This window comes from Azolla caroliniana, unplaced genomic scaffold (assembly GCF_043228905.1).
Source record: "Azolla caroliniana isolate FFs.n. ecotype wild unplaced genomic scaffold, voAzoCaro1.0.p SCAF_3, whole genome shotgun sequence".
In the NCBI taxonomy this organism is placed as follows: domain Eukaryota; kingdom Viridiplantae; phylum Streptophyta; class Polypodiopsida; order Salviniales; family Salviniaceae; genus Azolla; species Azolla caroliniana.
In genome coordinates, this window is record NW_028230438.1 from 22935928 (window position 1) to 22959080 (window position 23153).

Genomic DNA, 23153 nt, shown 5'->3' on the forward strand with positions numbered 1-23153 from the left:
CCCCTATTTGTAACATGTGTCATCATCTGATTTCACCCTTTCATCAATCTATTGTCCATTCTCTTGTGATCCTTTTCGTGCCTACTTTTAGCTCTTGGGTGATACCTAGGTTCCTTATCACCTCCAAATTTTGTTCATCTAATAGTAAACTCTCATCCTTGAGTAATTCTCTCTCACCCCCATCCTAAACGTCATCCTTGTCCCTTAATCCAATCCTCACATCCACTCATCATTCTCTTTGTTATCACCCTTTTATCTGACCTATTGCCCTCTTCATCCAATTAGCCACTCATCTCGCTTTCAGATGTTCGTGGGATATGACATCAAGAAACGATAAAGATCTATATAAGACAATACAACTCATGCATGAATTTTTACGTGCATTTATCTTCACCATAAAATAAAATTATGCTACAAGATTGGCTTCAAACTAGAAATTAAGCATCAATGTTTATTTAAAATGGAAAACAACCACCCTTTTATTGAATTTCTAGGATGAAGTTTGCAAAGAGAGGTACAAAGCACAAATAGAAATTGTATTTAAAATCATGGTAGTTATTAATGAACCGTTATTTGCCATGATCTCATATGACTTGCAATCAACCCTTTATTTGAAGAAACGTTGTAACTATAAACCAATTACGAGTGGTACTAATCTCAAAGCCATTTCCTATAGAAACATAACAAGGACATGGATTATTAGATGTAAACAATGTATAGAAAACGTGAAAGAGAGTAGATAATGTAGCTTATGACAATGATTTTATTTTATTTTCCAAAAACACAGGACAATGAAATTAACTTGTGAAGCATATTGTGGTGTGCACACATTTCACAATATGTATATAAATTTTGTCAGTGGTCACATATGCACATATATGTTGTTCCATAGATATGAAATTAACTTGTGAAGCATATTATTGAGTTGTTTGCCCATATTTGTTCATGAAATACATACCCATATTATTGAGTTGTTTGCCTCATTGCCTTCTAAATGATGTGCCCAATGAAACAAGATAGCCCAATTATTCAAGGCTCTCTGTGACACTCTTTCTCTTGCTTTCTTGATTAAGAATAGATGTATTGACATCGAATCTTTTATTATCTGTGGAAAAACAATTAAAACATGTAAATCATGTCTGTTATATCTTTATGTCAGCATAAAAATAACATACTTGCATATATGTCCATAAGCCTTTTGGCACAACTTATTTTTAGGGGTATCTAATAGAAGGAGATTGAATTGGTACAACTTTGTGACAACTTGTCCAACTTATGTGAGATGGAGATAGAGAGTGATTGTGTCCATCAATGCATCAACTATATGGAGGTCAATTGTGTTCATATCATTGTAGCTTATGGCTTTCAACCTTATCTTACAAGAGGCCAATGTAGTGCATTGCATACAAATAGTGTGTTCTATTGTAACCAAGAACCCTATGCATGTAACTATGTTTTACATCATTTGCCCAGAAAATCATATGAGTTTAATGATAATGATTTTAGATATATAATGAGCATAGGGAGCATACCTCAAATTTGGTGTCCCAACTAATCTGATTTACAATCGATAAAGCAAAGTATATAATGTGAAATATTTTTCAATATGTCTTTATATTAGTTCGATTCTCAAGAGTGAGCTTTACAATTTTCTAAATGATCTAATATGATGTTTCCTAATAATCTACCAAAATTCTTAGTTGAAATTTGAAGGGATTGTACCAAAGGTTGGTCTTGCATAACATGTCACAAATGAAACAACTCATATTTAAATATATCTACAACTTATTTAATATAGAATCGCCCCACAAACAAGAATATGGTGCTTCAAGTAAATATATTTTGTAATAACTTTTTAGTTAAAAGTAGTTTATTACTGTGCCATACCGGTTTTTCCCTGGCAAACTCATAGTTTGGTCCCAATGCTTCGACCAAGGAATCTAAGTTTTTGAGCAGCATTTCATTAGGGAAACGATCTTTGGCATAGTCAAAGTCTTCAGTGCAATCAAAGAGGAAAAAAATGTGGTGCTTAAGATGGGGTGACATTCCCAAAGTTAGCAAATGGGTCGTTTTTGTGGTGATGTCATCCATTTGGGTGTAGGAGATGAGTTGTTTTCTTTCATCTAGATTCTTCTTGACATTGTAAAGCATTCGACTAATCGCGAACCCAAAATTCATAAGATGTTTTGGATTAGATGCTAAATGAAATCTTGGCTCTTGAGTTGTTAGGGAGTTGCTAGGGTTGTCATCCTCCTCACGCATTCTATTCATATCTTCTACTTGTGATAGTTGACGTTGTTGATGCGCCCAACTTGGGAAATGAAGAAGTTGTTGATATGCTATATAATTCATATAAATCCCTTAAAGCACATATTAGGGGATTGACTCTGTATGATCAGAAAAGGAAGCATGCATCACATTTTTTATTAGTAATATTTACTTCCATTATTCATAATGCCCTTCATCCTCCTCCCTTGACCTCTTCGACAACTCATTTCCTAAGCATTCGAAATATGTCTTACATTTTTTAATCAATATTGCCTAGTTTAAAAAGGTCCTCAATCCATTCATTATCATGTGAATCAATAAAAAAAAATTCAAGTATGATCATCATAACAATAATAATGGGCTTTTTTTTGTTGATGGCGTCTACATGGCTTGATCTTATTCGAGTAGAATTTATAATAAACTTAGCCCCCATCTCTAAGGTTTTTATTTAAATGCCTTTAGGTTTATCAATTCATATCAATATTTCCTATTTTGAAGAGGTCATTATTCTATTTATTATCATATTAAGGGGTTTGGCTTTTTATAGTCAGAAAAGGAGGCATGCATCACATTTTCTATTAGTAATATTTACAACATGTTGGCGCTCACAAGTGGAAGGATCGCGCATTCCACTTGTAGAATCTTCTTTTCCGACATGGACAGTCATGGCAACAATTCTACGAGCGTGTTATGTTAAGGTAAAGTTTGACTAAAATCAGCCTTAATTTAAACTAATTCATGTTTCTCCATATTGGTAGTCAGTAATGCACGTGATGAAACCAATGTCATAAGTCTACTAACCAAGTATATAGAAATAGAATTGAAACATATAGAAGATTATAAAGAATAGAATACACCAAGTAAAACCCAAAATTTGTATTAGTAATGTGAATTTCAAACAATACATTTTGTGAACAAAAGAGTCTATTACATAGCAAGCAAATCGTCAATGTCCTTTTCTTCTTCATCCTTTATAGAAGTCTCTTCGGCTATACGAGCATTGTCTTTCCCTGTTAGCAAAACCAACGAAATATCTTCTATAAGCTCATCATCAAGCTCTATTAGCTCCCCCGGTTCCCCGGCTAACGGAGGAATAGGATCTCGTGAAGCAGGTTGAAACTTTTCGGTATCAGCGAGGTTCTTTGCACGGACCTCCTCGTCCTCGTCTGGGCGCTCCCACAAAGCCTTAATCCTCATGTTTATAAATATAACTCCAATGCAAATGTGTTTCTAAAGAGCTTCAATGCACATGCAGACGTCGTCTCTGTGAAGAAAGTAACAAGAAGAATTAGTTTTCTAACCAAAAAGATTCAGTATTGGTTATCTCAAGATCGTTAACCTAGTTCGACGAATACCTATGCCAGAAAAGAGGTCTAATATCCAATCTCCTTCTACAGAAAACATCTCGATCCAGTGCATCATAATTCGTTGAGGAAAAACAATTAAAACATTGAATCTTTCTTTATCTATGGAAAAATAATTAAAACATGTAAATCATATCTGTTATATCTTTATGTGAGCATAAAAATAACTTGCTTGCAAGCATTTTGGCACAACTTATTTTTAGGGGTATCTAATAGAAGGAGATTGAATTGGTACAACTTTGTGATAACTTGTCCAACTTATGTGAGAGGGAGATAGACAATGATTGTGTACATTGATGCATCAACTATAGGGAGGTCAATTGTGTTCATATCATTGTAGCTTATGGCTTCCAAACCTATCTTACAAGAGGTCAATATAGTGCATTGCATTCAAATAGTGTGTTCTATTGTAGCCAAGAACCTATGCATGTAACTATGTTTTACATCATTTGCCCAGAAAATCATATGAGTTTAATGATAATGATTCTAGATATATAATGAGCATGGGGAGCATACCTCAAATTTGGTGTCCCAACTAATATGATTTACAATCAACAAATCAAAGTATATAGTGCAAGAGGCCAATATAGTGCATTGCATACAAATAGTGTGTTCTATTGTAACCAAAAACCTATGCATGTAACTATGTTTTACTTCATTTGCCTAGAAAATCATATGAGTTTAATGATAATGTTTCTAGATATATAATGAGCATAGGGTGCATACCTCAAATTTGATGTCCCCACTAATCTGATTTACAATCGACAAAGCAAAGTATATAATGTAAAGTATTTTTCAATACGTTGTCATAAAGATTAAATTGGCAATAGTGTGAAACTTGTAAGGAACATACGAATTCGAGTGTGGTTCTTCTCATGAAATATAAAACAATAATAGTGAAGATACTATTTTAATTAAGTTTAATATCTTGGTACAAAAGGATGGAGGTAGTTTATTACTATGCCATACCCGTTTTTCCATGGCAAACTCATAGTTTGGTCCCAATGCTTCGATCAAGGAATCTAAGTTTTTGAGCATGGCTTCATTAGGAAAACAGTCATTGTCATAGTGAAAGTCTTCAGCGCAATCAAAGAGGAAAAACATGTGGTGCTTACAATGGGGCGACATTCCTAGAGTTAGCAAATGGGTCGCTTTTGTGGTGATGTCATTCATTTGAGTGTAGGAGATCAACAATTTTCTTTCATCCGGATTCTTCTTGCCATTGTAAAGCATTCGACTAATCACGAACCCAAAAGTCATGAGTTGTTTTGGATTAGATACTAAATGAAATCTTGGCTCCTGAGTTGTCAGGGAGTTGCTAGGTTGTCATCTTCCTCACATTTTCTATTCATATCTTCTACTTGTGATAGTTGACGTTGTTGATGTGCCCAACCTGAGAAATGAAGAAGAAGTTGTTGATATGCTATATAGTTCATATAAATCCCTTAAAGCACATATTAGGGGATTGACTCTTTATAATCGGAAAAGGAGGCATGCATCACATTTTCTATTAGTAATATTTACTCCCATTATTTATAGTGCCCTTCATCCTCCTCCATTGACCTCTTCGACAACTCATTTCCTAAGTATTCGAAATATGTCTTACATTTTTTAACCAATATGGCCTAGTTTAAAAAGGTCCTCAATCTATTCATTATCATGTGAAGCAATAAAAAAAATTCAAGTATGATCATCATAACAATAATAATGGGTTTTTTTTGTTGTTGTTGGCATCTACATGGCTTGATCTTATTCGAGTAGAATTTATAATAAACTTAGCCCACATCTGTAAGGTTTTTATTTAAATGCCTTTAGGTTTATCAATTCATATCAATATTTCCTACTTTGAAGAGGTCATTATTTTATTTATTATCATTTTAAGGGGTTTGGCTTTTTATAGTCGGAAAAGGAGGCATGGATCACATTTTCTATTAGTAATATTTACAACACGTTGGCGCTCACAAGAGGAAGGATCGCGCATTCCACTTGTAGAATCTTCTTTTCCGACATGGACAATCATGGCAACAATTCTACGAGCATGTTATGTTAAGGTAAAGTTTGACTAAAATCAGCCTTAATTTAAACTAATTCATGTTTCTCCATATTGGTAGTCAGTAATGTACTTGGTGAATCCAATGTCATAAGTTTACTAACCAAGTATATAGAAATAGAATTGAAACATATAGAAGATTATAAAGAATAGAATATACCAAGTAAAACCCAAAATAGAATTGAAACATATAGAAGATTATAAAGAATAGAATATACCAAGTAAAACCCAAAATTTACAATAAGCCATAACCATTCAATCGAATAATAAGTCTGGTAAAGCCGTCTACTCAGGATTAGCTCTTTCATCAGGATTGTCCTCATTGGCTTCGTCAGTACGCTAAGTTGAATTGTTAGTATGTTTAGACTCTGAAACGTCTTCTAATTCAACAAGTTGCCCTGCGTCTTCATCTATAGTTCCACAAGTTTTCTAAAAGTCATCTGGAACATCTAAGTTTTATTGATATGCTTTGCCCCAACTTCTTGGTCTTGATCAGGACAACCCCAGATACCTTGGATCCTCATTTTGATGACATTAACTTGCTCAAGGTCCTTCTCTAATGCAACAGAGTTCCTGATAATCTTTAAGGCGTATGTTTTAGTAGTACATGACAGTAGAATGAAATTGCACAGGTAACATCAAACTGAAGAATAGAATATAACGTTAATCTAAATTGATGTAAGTTTTATATTATATACCTGTGTCAGAAAACTAATCTAAAACCCATTGAAAATTTGAAATAATAAAATTTGAAAAAATAAAAAATCTTGGATTTTTAATTGGAATCCAATGCGATGCACTAGATTTCAGTTGAAAATCCAAGTTCTTTTTTTTTGTAATTTTTAAAATTTTTTCCATTAAAAAATAAAAAATGGATTTTCAGCTAAAATACTATGCACTACATTATATTTTTGTATATATAGCTAGAATCTAATGCAATGCGTTGGATTAGAGTCGAAAATCCTTTTTTCTTTTTTCTTTTTCCAATGTTATTTATTTATTTATTTTCCATATAAAAAAATAATAAACGGCTTTTCAACTGAAATCCGATACACTACATCAGATCGTAGTCTATACAGCTAGACATTGATGCATTGCATCAGATTTTAGCTGCCAATCCTCTTTCTTTTCAATTGTTTTTCATTTTTTCAAAAAATAAATAAAAATATATTAAAAAAGTGGATTTCCAACTGAAATCTAATGCACTACATCGAATTTCAATTAAAAATCCAAATTTCTTTTAGGTTTTTCATAAAACAATGAGATAATAAAAAAATATTACATTTTCAACAAAATCTGAAACATTGAGTCTGATTTCAATTGCAAATTAATGTTTTATGAAAAAACATAAGAAAAATATTGGACTTTCAACGGAAATCCGATGCACTGCATCGGATTTCTGTTGAAACTCAGTGATTTTGAACGGAAATCCGATGCACTGCATCGGATTTCCATTGAAAATCCTATTGAAAATGATCTGTTTTCAACGGGAATCCGATGCAGTGTATCGGATTCCCGTTGAAAACACATCATTTTAAATGGAAAAAAATCACAATTTGTTTATTTTTAACACTTTTTTAGAGAAAAATATAAACAAATAAGAAAATTTGTAAACAAACAAGAAAAAGTGGACTTTCAATGGAAATCCGATGTAGTGCATCGGATTTCCGTTGAAAATCCATTTTTTTCAATTCCTATATATTTATTTATGATAAAAACAAAAACAATTCAAAACAAATACAAAAACAAATTCAAAATATCTGAAAAATTGGAAACAAATAAGACAAAATGGATTTTCAATAGAAATCCGATGTAGTGCATCGGATTTCTGTTAAAAACACATTTTTTGAAATTTTTATTTATTTATTTATGGGAAAAAATGAAAAAAAATTTTAAAATACAAAAAAAATATTTTAAAATATGAAAATTTGGTAACAAATAGCAAAAAGTGGACTTTCAATAGAAATCTGATGCAATGCATCGGATTTCCTTTGAAAATTCATTTTTTCAATTTCTATATAGTTATTTATGAGAAAATAGACAAACAAAATACCAAAAAAATTCTAAAAACTATGAAAATTTGGATTGAAAATATATTTTTTCAATATTTATTTATTTTTTATAGAAAAAATTCCATTGAAAATCTATTTTTTCAATATTTATTTATTTATTATAGAAAAAATTCAAAAAAATTCAAAAATATAAAGAAAATTTGGAAAAAAATACGTAAAAGTGGACTTTCAACCAAAATCCATTAAAAACCCATTTTTTCAATTTTTATTTATTTTTTTATGGGAAAAATTCAAAACAATTCAAAAAAATTCAAAAAAAAAGAAAATTTGGAAAAAAATACGTAAAAATGGACTTTCAACCAAAATCCGATGCAGTGCATCGGATTTCAGTTGAAAATCCATTTTTTCAATTTTTATTTATTTTTTTATGGGAAAAATAAAAACAAATTAAAAAACAATTCAAAAAATAAGAAAATTTTCAAAAAAATAAGAGAAATTGGATTTTCAATTGAATCCGATGCATGGAATTGGATTTCCATTGAAATCTAATTTTTCAATTTTTATTTATTTATTTACGAGTAAAATAAAAAATGTTTATTTATTTATTTATGGGAAAATGTTTTATTTTTTCAATTTGTATTTATTTATGTGTTTTCGGGAAATCCATGCAATGTATCATATTTTAGTCTATGTAGCTAGAATTCAATGCAATGCATTAAAATGCAAGAATATTTTTTTAATGGAAATTTTTAAAAAAATTCCAAGACTTACAGGAATCTGATGCATTATATCCAATTCTAGATGTATAGAGTAAAATTCGACATGTTGCGTCAAATCTAGATGGAATGAATCGGATTTCTATACGACATCAAAGGCTTACTATGAGAATCTAAGAAAAATGGAAAACATCTTTAAGACATTTTTTAGATTCTAATGATTTTGGTAGAAAGCTTCTCTCACATAATCTAATCTTGTAAATGGAAAGTACATAATGAAATATCATAACCAAAAAGTGAGGAGGAAAGATGCATCAAACACATCTACTCTTACATTGGATAATGTTTATATATTAGTGTATGACTTATCTTTGACCAAAACAAGTTATCTGTGACAGACTACAATGAAGATACTAAAAGAGGATCTGGAATGTGGCTTCAGACACAACACAAAGACAAACAAGAAGCATGACTCATAAACTCGATGAGGTTGGATTGCAATTGGATCAACATAATGCATTAGTTGCCATTGATGATGAGGATGAGACCTCATAAACTCGTACTAGTTCATCTAATGGGTATGAAGATGATGACATAAACTTGAAAAATGATTGTCCTGATACGTTAACTATAAATATTGTATTGCACATCAAGATTTGGATTCAGAATTTCTATAAATATTGGGGTTAGTCATTTTGGACATTCATTTGTAAGTTTGGCATGTCCATTATTTAGGCATTTTTTTGAACACCTAAATTTCCGTACATGTTAAAAATCAATATATTTTTGGGTCATTTTTAAAATTCCTTTACACATGCGGCACCCCTTTTTGTGAATCACCCTAATTTGTGTCATTTTTTTATGGACAGTTCTCAAAATGCGACATATTACCTGTTTCAAATGTCTCGGTGTTTTATGCATGTCTTGTACCCCACATGCATCATATGCATGATGGCATCTATAAAAGAGTGGATGAAAAAGAAAAAGGGGGCTAGGTATTAATCAAGCAAGCTTTGTACTTTATATCAAAATCAATATTAAGAAAATAAAATTGTTATCCAATTGATGATATATCTTGTTCCTCAAATCTAAAGTAAAGGTTTCAATCTTAATCTCTCTCTCCATTTCAATCTTTCTGAATTTAAAGTCAAGCGTTCTATCTTATCTCAATCTCTCTCTCTTTTAATCTATCTTAAATACTTTCTCACTAAAGCTAGTGCAAACTTTGAATCCTTTCGGTCCAAGACCCCAGCGGTTCCGCCTCACGATCCACACGTAGTGACAGATCTTCACGACAACGTCTTTATATTAGCTTTATTCTCAAGTGTGAGCTTTAAAATTTTCTATATGATCTAATATGATGTTTCCTAATAATCTACCAAAATTCTTAGTTCTTGAAATTTGTAGGGATTCTACTGAAGGTTGGTCTTGCATAACTTGTTACAAATGAAACAACTCATGTTTCAATATATCTACAACTTATTTACCATAGAATCACCCCACAAACAAGAATATGGTGCTTCAAGTAAAGGTATTTTTTAATTAATTTTTAGATAAAGTAGTTTATTACTATGCCATACCCGTTTTTCCATGGCAAACTCATAGTTTGGTCCCAATGCTTCAATCAAGGAATCTAAGTTTTTGAGCATGGCTTCATTAGGAAAACAGTCATTGGCATAGTGAAAGTCTTCAGCGCAATCAAAGAGGAAAAACATGTGGTGCTTACAATGGGGCGACATTCCTAGAGTTAGCAAATGGGTCGCTTTTGTGGTGATGTCATTCATTTGAGTGTAGGAGATCAACAATTTTATTTCATCCGGATTCTTCTTGACATTGTAAAACATTCGACTAATCACGAACCCAAAAGTCATGAGTTGTTTTGGATTAGATGTTAAATGAAATCTTGGCTCTTGAGTTGTCAGGGAGTTGCTAAGGTTGTCATCTTCCTCACATTTTCTATTCATATCTTCTACTTGTGATAGTTGACGTTGTTGATGTGCCCAACTTAGGAAATGAAGAAGTTGTTGATATGCTATATAGTTCATATAAATCCCTTAAAGCACATATTAGGGGATTGACTCTTTATAATCGGAAAAGGAGGCATGCATCACATTTTCTATTAGTAATATTTACTTCCATTATTCATAGTGCCCTTCATCCTCCTCCCTTGATCTCTTCAACAACTCATTTCCTAAGCATTCAAAATATGTCTTACATTTTTTAATCAATATTGCGTAGTTTGAAAAGGTTCTCATTCCATTCATTATCATGTGAAGCAATCAGAATTTATCAAGTATGGTCATCATAACAATAATAATGGCCTTTTCTTTCGTTTTTGGCATGTACATGGCTTGATCCTATTCAAGTAGAATTTATAATAAACTTACCCCACATCTCTAAGGTTTTTGTTTAAATGCCTTTAGGTTATCAAATCATATCAATATTTCCTAGTTTGAAAAGGTCATTGTACTATATATTATCATGTCAAGCAATCAAAGAAGATAATTTTCAACTAGGATCATGGTAACAATAATAATATGCCTTTTTGTTTCTTTGTTGTCACTTGCATGCCTTGATGCTTTTCCAAGTAGAATTTTATTGTAATAATATTCCACAATTTCCATTTAAATGCTTTTAATCTCATAGAGTCAATTTGAGATGAAGCAATCAACTAAGGTACTTTTCAATTAGGATCATGGTAACAATAATAATGCCTTCTTTTCCAAGTAGAATTTTATTATAATAATGTTCTGCAATTTCCATTTAAATGCTTTTACTCTCATAGAGTCAATTTGAGATGAGATTCAATCAATTTACCAGACAAAATGGTTTTTGAAGCCATTTATATCTATAAGTCCACTAAAACATAGACATCATTGCTCTAAAACAAGTTATACCTAACACACATTAACTCAACTCAAATAGTTTTCTCCTAGCTATATAAGAATAGTAGTCGCATAAAAGAAAAACTATTATGTCATTGTTCCCTTTTGCATTAGGTCAATGTAAGATTTTCTTTTCTCTACCTCGAAATCACACTCTATAACTTTGTAGTGGAACAACTAGTAGACTCTAGTAGTTCCTTCAAAAGCTTGTGAGGAAGATGCAAAAATGTGTTTCAACAAATAAAGTGGTATCATGTTCATTGTGTGAACGAAAGTTGGTCTATGCCTATTTAAATTTTAAAAGGTCAATATGACTCCTTCAGTAGTAATGAAGATACCATTTTTCTTCAACAAAGGTCCTTTAAATGCAAGTGGAAGGATTTGTTCGTCTTTGTGGAGAGAAATGACAAAATGGTTTGGCAATATCTACCCCCTCGATTGTTGTTTCCTCCATAGGTGGAGTTTGTTTTACCTTATGATATGATATATTGGGGGCTCTACTTTTTCTCTACTATCTTACCATCCACTAGATTGTATCATTATATGCTTTGTATACACTTACTGGATTGAATTGGAAACTATGGTGTAGTTTTGGAAGCCGGGTGGTTGTATCATGTACACATCCTCTTCTAATTCGCCTTGAAGAAAGGCGTTCTTGACGTCCATCTGGTGGAGGTGCCACCCTTTCGCTACTCCAAGTGCGATCACGGTCCGCACAGTCGTCATCTTTGCCACTGGGGCATTTAGGTCTCTTCATAATCGACTCCATGTGTTTCTGCGTAGGCCTTTGCTATGAGTCGAGGTTTGTAGTGGTTGACGGAACCGTCAGCATTATACTTCAGTTTGTATATCCATCTGCAGCCGATTGCCTTCTTCTAGTGTGATTGTGGGAGAAGATCCCATGTCTCGTTCTTGCTGAGATCTTGCATCTCCTCGTTCATCGCTTCAACCCATCGTGGAGTAAGTTTGTGCACACCCGATGTCGTACACCGATTCATGAGGTATACGGCCGTGTTAGCCGCTTCTGCCCAGTACGACTTCGGCACATGTTTCTCGTTCATCATGACTTGTGCTACTTCAAGGATGTGCCGATTCTTTCGTTCGGCCACTCCATTTTGTTGCGGTGTGTGTCGGCAACTGAATTCTCGCCGAATTCCTTCTTTTCGAAGATATGTTGTGAACGCATTGGAGAAGTATTCCTTTCCTCTATCTGACCGAAGACGTCGTACATGACGCCCAGTTGTCTTTACGACTTCGCTTTTGAATTTTTGGAAGTGTGTAAACACTTCGCTCTTCATCCTCATGGGAAGGATCCGTGTGTATCTAGAGAAGTCATCGATGAAGGTAACATAGTACCGACATCCTCCGAACATAACCGTCTGTGCCGGTCCCCACACATCCGAGTGGACTACGTCCAATAGGCCTTTGCTCATGTTCCTCTCCTTCGGGAACGGGTGCCAATGTTGCTTGCCGAATTGGCATGCTTCACATACTCCTTCAATCTCTTTCTCTTTGAAGGTCGAGAGCCCGATGACGACTCCTTTCGATTGCATCGCCTTGAGTTTGTTGAGATTGATATAGCCGATTCTTTTATGCCATAGCTCTATGTCAGTGTCGGATTTGAGGCCCTTTGCGTACATGGCCGATTTCACCTCGTTTGACTCGAGGATAAACATTCCACCTTCCCTTCGACCCCGAGCGATGAGTCGGCCTTCCTTGTCAATGAAGCAACCACCTTGGTTGAATCGAACTTGCATCCCTTGCTACACTATTTGGTCGACCGACACCAAATTCTTCGTTATGGTGGGTACATGTAATACATTTTTGATGCAAGTTTGTTCGTCGTCTTCCTCGAATGGGACATTTCCAATATGTCGAATAGGATGAGTGATGTCATCTCCGGTCTCGACATAACTGGGTCGATCCGGCTCTCGTAAGTCTCGGAACCATTTTTGACGAGACCTCATATGGTTCGAAGCACCGGAGTCGAAGAACCATACACCTTCCGGATTGGAGGCATTAGTCGAAGTAGAGGCCGACATAGAATTTGCTCTATGTCTCATCACGAACATTCTGCCAAGGTCATCATAATCGGAGTTAGATGCATAATTTGTGAGTTGTTGGCTTGTGGAAGCCAACTCACGCTTCTTCTTCCGGCACTCTTCTTCATGATGGCCGATTTTTCCGCAATATCCGCATTCGATCGAGTTTTGTTGACTCGAACCGGATTGGAGCTCCCCCTTCCAAAGGTTCCTTGATGGCTTCCGTCTTGTTGTTGAAATTGGGAGTTGTTGTCGTAAGTTGGACCTCGTCCGTCGCCTCATCCTTGGCTGAATCGGCCTCTTGTTTGACCGCATCCTCTTCCTCCATTCGAATGTGTGTACAACATGTGGCCTTCCGAGGCGTTTCTCGTTGTTCGAACATGATTCTCTTCGACCAATAACATAGATTGAAGATCAAAGAAGGAGGTCCGCACCGCACCGAATCGTGGTGTAAGGGCGTCGAGGCATATTTGCACCATTTCGTCATCCTCCACATTGACTCTTATTGAGTCGAGTGCATCACAAAGCTCCTTGATCTTGAAGGTGTAGCTTGTGATGGACATATCCATTTGTTGGATGTTGTTCAACTCTTGGCGGAGTTGAAGCTTTCTCACGGTCGTGTTGGTGGCGAAAATCTTTCGTAGATTTTCCCACGCTTCGTTCGGCGTCTCGGCTTCTCGAATGTAACCGAGCATGTGGTCGTGAACACATGTCACCAACCAATACATTACTCGACTCACCGCTTGCTCCCATGTTGCATAGTTTGCGTCTTTCGGGTTGGGCCGGTTTTCTTGTGCTCCTTTAATGTAGCTCCAATAGCCTTGACTGACAAGGTATTGATGCATCTTGTACTCCCAAGATGCGAAGTTGTTTCGGTCCAACTTCTCGCTAGGGAGAGCGCTCCCCATTTGAGTATTCATGGTGTTCGATGTAGATTTCTTCCTTCTTCTTCTCTCTTGAATACGAGTTATGTAGTCGCAATACGATAGCGATAAGCCGGTTCTTGTTGAACATCGGCGTAGAGCTCAACACACGCGGATGGGCAAGATCAAGCTACCAAACCGCTCTAATACCATGTAAAAAATCGATGGATGATTCTTGTGCAGCGAAATAGACTAGAGATATGTGTTGTGAGTGTGTGTGTATAAAAGAGAGAGAGAGAGCGAGAGCGAGAGAGAAACACAAGATAGATAGATTTGAACAACAATAGAATACTCAAGACGATGTATATTACAAAGGAGATTAACCGAACTAATTATAAAGTAGGAAGAGAGTGCTTTATATAGTCACTCTCTCTCTTCATTAACTACCGAAGCTCATGGGTCATGCGGAATGTGAAAACTCATTAGTTATGTGTCATAGAATATGATTCTATGACACATAGTTAATGTGTAGATAAGAGTGGTGAATTTTGACCTTTGAGTGCACACTCTCAAGGGTGTGTTCGCACACTATACTAAGTTGAGCTTGATTCTCAACAGCCTCAAACCAAACCAAACCGTTAAATCGTGGCTTAACGGTTTATCAGTGAAAGATAAATAAACCGTTTAGTTTGGTTTTACATGTTATGATTCAGTTTCGGTTCGGTTCGGGTCGATTTATAGGTTAAAAAATATTCCAAAATTTTCACCTCTAGGCTCTAACTTTTAAGTTTTAATTTTAAACTTCTAGTCTCTAACTTTTTAAATTTTATATGCAATATAAATAGAGTCTCCTTTTAATGTATGATTACCAAATTTATAATAAGTATAATGACCAAATTTATGGTATGTATGATGACCAAATTTATGACAAGTATGATAACCAAATTTATACTACGTGTGATAACCAAATTTATGATGATTTTCTCACACAAATTCATAATATGTATGATAATCAATATCTCTACAAAATGGTTTGGTTTAGTTTTTATTTATGATAAACCGGTTTGGTTTGGTTTTAAGGCCAAGAAAATGAACCGAACCGAAACTGAACCGGGCCCATTGATATCCAGAAGTTAAATTTTGTATGCTTAACATCAAGTAGAAGGTCCATTAAAGTCCTCCATGTTTTGTAGTTTTTCTTTGTTAGTTTGTCCAAGGTATACTTTTTGCTTGAACTTGCCATACTATTGCGCTTGTCTTTACAGAATATGTGCATAGTTTTGTTGGTTGTAGAAGGTGCAATAGTGAGATTTGGATTGTGCAACTATGCTCTGACACTATATAAGCGAGAATGGGACAAAATGAAACAAAAGCTAGAACAAAGAGGAGGGAAGTTTGATAAAAGTGTGTAACGAGATGAACTTTATATAAAGAAGACTATATAATTATAAAAAGTTAATGTAAAATAGTGTCACGGTTCACCCCACACTATATACATTATATTTGATATATATAAGAGAAGTAACAAATAGTCGTTACTTCTTTGGAACGATTATTTTGTCTTTTCTAAATACTCTTCTTGTAACTATTATTTTGTCTTTATATCCTCACAACGGTTATCTTTCTTCTCTTTAGTGAGTTTTCGTGTTAGCAAATAATCTTAACAATACAATTACGATTCATTCATACACATGTAATCATAGAAACACATCTACATAAAATCATACACATAGAGTCATTTATTCATAATATACATCTTCATACACAAACATGAATGAATGCATTATTATAACGTAATAAACGCGTTTGTGCAAGCATACAAACGTTAGAAAACGAATACGTTTGAAAAGAGAAAAATATTTATTCGTTTTGTTCTTTTTTTTTACTTTTTTATTATTAGAACTTAGCTTACCCTAGTTGTAAGTTGTAAGCTATTATGTCTTGTGCATACTTTTGGGATGCTTCTTAACAATCAAGTCATCTTTATCATCCTCACTTTAGAACTTTACACAAAAATGAGTATGAACTATAGAGATTGAATCAAAATATGTCATTATAAATTATAATCAAACATTTAAAAACTCATAAAACGTATATTCGAGAATATGAAGAAAACATGGCATAGGCAGTAGTAGCATAACTTACCACTGGGGTGACCTAATTTTCTAATAACAAAGAAAGAAAGAAAAAGAAGAAAAAGGAACATGACACTACCATAAAAATTTGTCGTGACCTAATTTTCTAATAACAAAGAAAGAAAGAAAAAGAAGAAAAAGGAACATGACACTAAACAAGAGGATATTAGAAAGTTGGGATTCAAACCCAAGACACAAGTAATAGTAGCACAACAATTTACCACTAGGTTGTGCTTAGTTATAATAATAAATAATCAAAAGAAAAAAACTATTATAATACTAATATAAAAATGGTACTAATGAGAGAGAGAGAGAAAGTTGTGAAAATTGAGAATCGAACCCAAGACATAAACAGCAATAGGATGACTCCTTACCACTAGAGTGAGCTGGATTGTAATAATAACATGTGAAAAAAGAAATAAAAAAAAGTACATATTTTTCCCATTTCAAACGTATTCATTTCCAAACTTTTGAATGCTTGCACGAACACAAATATTACGTTCTATGTGAATCACATGTATAGAGTTATTCTACATGCATACAATCATTTACAATACATATTCATTCATTTATATGCATACATAAATGATAGATTCATAAAATCATTCATTCATGCATGGATACAGTCACAAAAGGATACATGAATACATTTATACACAAGCAATCATTCACGTGTATAGAGTTACTTATTCATGATTACATGCATACATTTATGCACAAGCATTCATTCACAAGTATAGAGTTATTCATTCATGATTACATGCATAAACTCATACACATACATACATTTGAAGACATTGATACAATCATTCATTCATACACGTACAAAAGCATAGACATAACAAGTGCCTTTTAATTATGCATCCTTTCATTGGACCCCAATCCTAAGCCCTACTTTTGTTTCAAATAGGGTAATGAGCGAGAATAAAAATTAAAGTGAAAGCCTCCAACATGAGGAAACAAGGCACATGATGAGATCCAATTGGGGTCATATATTGGCAAAGACTACAATGAGCTCACCAAAAGATTCAAGAATGAGTTGGTCGATGACTCATAATTAAGAAGTGAAGGTCAATGTGCAAATGGGGCTTATAGGGGGTGAAAAGAAATACGGCATGCCAAATCAACCACTTGGAAATGATGTTAGGGATAAGGACCAAAATGAAATATATGACTTGACGATTGACCACTTGAATGCCTTGGAAAGGATCCCAAGGATAGAAGAGATACATAAATCCATTTTCAAGGGTTATGTTGAGGAAAGGACCCTAACAAGCATCTTGGCAAAAAGGAGGGTGGGTGAACTAGATTTGATGGATTGTTTAGTATGCATAGGTTATGTGTGGAAGGAATGGTTGTCATAGAGTTGGAATGCAAAAGATAAACAACCCTAGAGTTGGATGTGAATAAAGGGGGAAGTATTCTACAATATGTTTGAAGAGGAAAAGATTATCTACAATGCATAAGTGACAAGGACAAACATTTTTGCCCAAAACTCTTATGCAGACAATGAAGTGTAAGTTAAATGCAAGAATGTCAATATTTAACATTTTGCTCAAACTACGTATCTATGCAAGAATAAGGACTTCTGCATGCTCATAAGGAAAAGTAGTGGTGTATGTTAAAAAGAGATATTCTTCTATGATAAGCAAGTTCTTAAATGCTATTATATGAGCACAAGAGCTAGAACTCAAGCTCACAAGATTGGGAATTAGATTGCCTAGGCTTTGAGGAGAAATGGAATATCCTGGTGTAGTTAATCATGAGGGTGTGTGGTGGGTTGTTGTCACCTTCTCGGAAGCAACACCTTCGATTTAACCTTACAGTAATCGAATCAAGGGTCACTATGGTATGTGGTGGAGATCAGGGGAAGGAAGATTGCTTGGCAATCCGATTTCGTACCAAGAAATGATCAAAGTTGGTTAGCTATAAAACCCGATCGTAATTCGAGAAGTTATTATTTAGACATGCACTTAAGACACAAACCAGATCTTACCCAAAATTAGATGTTTATTATGTAATACGGAACAATGATTACACGATGCAGGTATTCTATGTTCCTGAGTACTCTATTCTAACTCGGGCCTACTCTTCTCTCTTCTGTCCTTCCCCCTCTGTTACATTTCTGCTTAACGTTTTATAGTTTGCTTTCCCGCTTGGCGTGCTTCAGTCTTTATTCGTTTTGGTTCCATGTTTCACGGTTGCATTATCTTCGCCACCTTCCCAGTTACAGTTGCCTACTTCAACCACATTCAAATTCATTTTATACCCAAATTACCAATCTGTCCCACATACAACACCTGGTACACCCGTGGGACAGTGGCTTCGCACATCAAACCCACCATAATCGGAAAAGATTCGCAAAATTTTTATGGTACACTCATTCCTTGGTCAAGATGTCGAGGATGCCTTTAGAGGTTGGGTGCACGGTTGTTTCCTCTGTCGTAGTTGCCGAGATAGCAAGTTCTGGCTCATTTTGTGGGGTTTTGGAATCGAATGATGCTGTGTGTGTGATTGTAATTGTTTTGGAAGAATTATGATGAGTTTTTAATTTTAATTTTTTAGATAATGTAAGCTGGGGTTTTGTGGCAAATGGCACCTCTACCAAGAGGCTGTCCAAAGGGTGGTGCTCACAACTGGAGGCATCAATCCTCCCAGTACCCATCATTCTTCTTCTTCCTCCTCTAATCCTCATCATAATCTGCATCCCCATTCCAAACTGATGATTAGCATGGAAAGGAATAATATATTCAACCATAATCACAACACCACCACGATTCTTATTAGCATTAATCATGCTAATCCCGACGCTAATCTCACCGCTAATGACAGCCTCCATTGCGGCGATGCGATTCGGATGAGTATGTTACGCGCCCCCCGCATCTTGCAGATGCCTCCTCCATTTGCCCAACCATCACCATCCTTAGTCAACAGATCAAATGTAATTATTATGGGCCAAGCAGCTAATGGTGGTCACAAGATGAACACGGTGATCCAAGGATTGATTCAAGAAGCTCCGAATCATGCAACCCAATGCCATCATGTTCATGATCATGATCACATTGATAAGAAGGTGATGATACTTCCTAATCCTGACCATAACCCTAACCCTCACCATAACTGTAATCCTAATCCTAATCCGAATCATGATAACTGCATACAACCCTTATTGGATATTCATAATCCTAATAGCAGTCTGTGTAAAAGGTTAAAGCTCATCCAACCTGAAGATCATCCTGCACTCAATCTCAACATGCAGGTTATGCTTACTCATCACAATGATAATGATGATGATAATAACACTCTTACTAATCATCATCATCATCATCAAATTCATCGTCATCATGCCATGATCATGATCATGATCATAAGTTCTCCTTATCTCTCTCATCAACCCAGTTAACCTCCGTTAAGCTCCTCAACCTTTTGGTTTAACACCCTGTGAATCATAGGGGGGTAGGTAATTTGCATGAGTACTGACACCTGTGATCATTAATTAATCCCATTTATAGCTTCTTAGTAATTCTAATTGTGTGTTAATTAGTCATAGACTTATAGCTATGCAGTTCTTATGATCATACTATATTAATTAGCAGTCTTTAGCCATTTCCTGAGTCATTGTATTAATATAGTTTAGACTTTCAATGTTTAGGGTTTAAACCCTAAACCGTAAACGAAATTAATTGTATTAATATAGTTTAGCCTTTTATTGTGTTAAACCCTAAACCTTAAACTATATTAATTAGCAGTCTTTAACCATTTCATGAGTTCATTGTATTAATATAGTTTTAGCCTTTCAATGCTTTTCATTACACCTAGCAGCATTAGATTCATCATATTTTAAGAACAAGTGTAATGAGGCATATTAATTAGCTGCATTAAACAATGAACCCAGCTAGCTCTGTAATGGCTCATTAATTACTCTCTTACCTCTCTGCATGCAAATTGCTGCAATGAGATAGACCAGCTTTAATGTTTTTCTTTTGTAATGTAAAAGCCAGTCCAGATTTCGAACAAGCTTTTGTCTTCACAATTAAATCTTTATAATTTTGCTGATTAGGATCGATTATTAGCAATATTGCCATGATACTTTAACCAGAATTGGATCTTTTGCTGTCACATAGTATTGCACTCCATTATGTCCCCTTCATTATCACAATCTCTTTTCGTTTTTTTATAATGTCTCCTTAGTTATGGCAAATTACTCATTTTCCTTTTATTGCATTGCAAATTAGAGGCACTGCTATATGCACCGGGGGCATAATGTCTTCATGTTAATTATATAGTTAAATTCAGGATCACTATTTATATAATCAAACCATACAATTTTTTAAACTAAATTTGGAGTGAATTGTGGAGCCTTTTAAGCATTATACTTCCCCTTACTTGTTTTGGGAATTTAATTCTTTTGGGAATATGTGGATGTGAGGAAGATCAAAGGAGAGCAAATTAATGGACTACTGCCAGAAAAAAAAGAAACATACATGCATAAAATCATACAAAATACGCGCACAATTGTGTAACCTAGCGAGAGGTGGATCGAGAGATATCGTTGTTCCACCCCTAATCTGCATCATCTGTTACGCCATTGTAGTGGTGTAGATAGCCAAGCTTGGATATGTGACTTTAAAGCTTTAGAGTATCATGTGTGAGTGAGTGTCATATCCCTTGTGTATTTGAGATACCTTAATAATAGTTCTTTTATATATGCTTTCTAATGGTTAACTCATGGATTCTCCATGAATCCTGATAGTAATCTAGTGGCAAAGGGTACTACCATTTGAGTGAGTTGATTCAGAGGCATTGAATGCTCCCCAACACTTGTTGATATGGGATATTCGTCATACATTAAGTTTCATTATCTATGTGGCGAATCATAGGACGATATTATGCATGGTACCTAAGGGGAGAACATTCAATCATATTGATCTTGGTTAGGAGCTTAGTATATTGTTAATAAAACTTTGTTTTGATAGAGAGAGTGTTCCTAAAGTTCGATTCCTTTCACAAGTTGTATCCAAAGAAAATGTTCTTAATAGGGAATTATTGTCGTAATTTGGCAATAAATTTGATGGCTTCCTCTTTAGATGTGTTAGCAATACGAAGATCATCCACATAAACTCCTACGAATAGGAGCTTTGTCTCTATTTTCCTCATCTATAGATTAGGTTCCAATTGATGTTGTTGAAAGTTGGCTCATAGGAGGAACTTGTGAAGCTTGGTATACCATTGTATAGGAGTTTGTTTAATAATTATCGCCTTCAATGGTCGTTGCAAGTATGGATATATTTGACTCGGTCTCCAAGACGAAGGAACATGTTGGTTTCTCAAGCGCCTAGGAACTTGTGAAGCTTGGTATACCATTGTATAGGAGTTTGTTTAATAATTATCGCCTTCAATGGTCGTTGCAAGTATGGATATATTTGACTCGGTCTCCAAGACAAAGGAACATGTTGGTTTCTCAAGCACCTCATCCATAATTGCATCATAAACATCACTAAGTGACGTTATTTATGTTCAGATTCTTGCCCTAGCTTATTTGTAGTTTTTTTTGTTGTTGTGGAGGAGGTGCAAGGCTACAAGAGATCATCAGCCATATGCTTATCTTCAAGGATTCGAACAACACATTAGATAGATGGTTGATCACCAAGTTTGAGACTTTGAGCAACATTGATCAAGTAATCGATCAATCAATCAATCAAAATCATAAGTTAGCTCATTTAGGAAGTATCTTATCTCTCAAGATTGAAGTCGAGGGTTTGAGGTAGAGTTTGTCAATGATAAGGCATCATCATTATGATCGACTTGTTCAGATATCAAGCTCAACTAGGTTTAGTTAGTTAACCATGTAACTTAATATAGGACTTACACCCTTGTACCTATATTCTCCTTACACATGTGCAACTTTTCACATAAGATCTATATATACCTCATTGCGGGTATTTTTGTATTTGGTGATGCTTATGAATATAGAGGAAAGGTCTTTATCTACACACTTGCCAATCATCCCCTATTTATATTATTCGTTCATAAGTGTAACTTCTTCTATCTCTTCCTCTAACACACGTATCACACAACCTTTCACTGCTTAACTACTCACATAATTAGTTATTAATTAACCCTTAGTGAATTACCTAATGATTAACATGGTATTAGAGCTTGTGGTTTAGTATATCTATTAAGCCCACCCGATTCGTAGTGGTTGTGTGTTCGAGATGCCGACGACAAATCCGGCTATATGCTACTGTAGTACCACTACATAGCATGTGTACGTGACCGTAGGAAGAAAAGCCATAAAGGAAGACACTACATCAACATGAACACACAAATGGGTAGCTCACTCCCAAGTGAAAAGCTAGACCGGAGCAATTATTCATCTTGGGAGTATAAGATGAACAAATATCTAGTCGGCCAAGGGTATTAGAGCTACATCAACAGTGCACTCGAAAACAAACCCGAAATCACAAACGTCAACAACCCAACATGGGAGCAAAGAGCAAGTCGGGTAATGTATTGCTTGGCAACATGTGCCCACAATCACATGCTTTGCCATATTCGAGACGCCAAGATCTCGAAAGAGGTGTGGAAGAACTTGAGGAAGATGTTTGCCGCCAACATGACCACCCACAAGCTTCAACTATGACAAGAGTTGAACAACATTCAACAAAAAGATATGCCCATGTCGGACTACACCACCAAGATCAAGAGAATTTGTGAATCGCTTGGCTCCATCAACATAAATGTTGATGAAGCCAAGATTCTTCAAGTATGCTTGGGTGACCTTGGACAACAATTCGACCCGTTAAGGACGGCAATCT

The 23153-nt window shown here is 34.9% G+C and overlaps 1 protein-coding gene across 2 annotated transcripts; it reads right to left on the reverse strand.

Annotated features, from left to right (window-relative positions):
• Positions 1–431: 431 nt before the first annotated feature.
• LOC147866674 (uncharacterized) lies at positions 432–4944 on the reverse strand. 2 transcript variants are annotated; one of them, XM_087317527.1, is made up of 3 exons: positions 4602–4944; positions 959–1105; positions 432–670 (listed from the first exon to the last, which is right to left on the reverse strand). In XM_087317527.1, the coding sequence occupies exons 1-3, from the start codon at positions 4890–4892 to the stop codon at positions 629–631; spliced, it is 480 nt and encodes a 159-aa protein (XP_087173653.1). In that variant the 5' UTR covers positions 4893–4944; the 3' UTR covers positions 432–628. The 2 variants fall into 2 exon arrangements, with proteins under 2 accessions (XP_087173653.1, XP_087173654.1); XM_087317528.1 differs by lacking the exon at positions 4602–4944 and adding an exon at positions 1888–2032.
• Positions 4945–23153: the final 18209 nt, after the last annotated feature.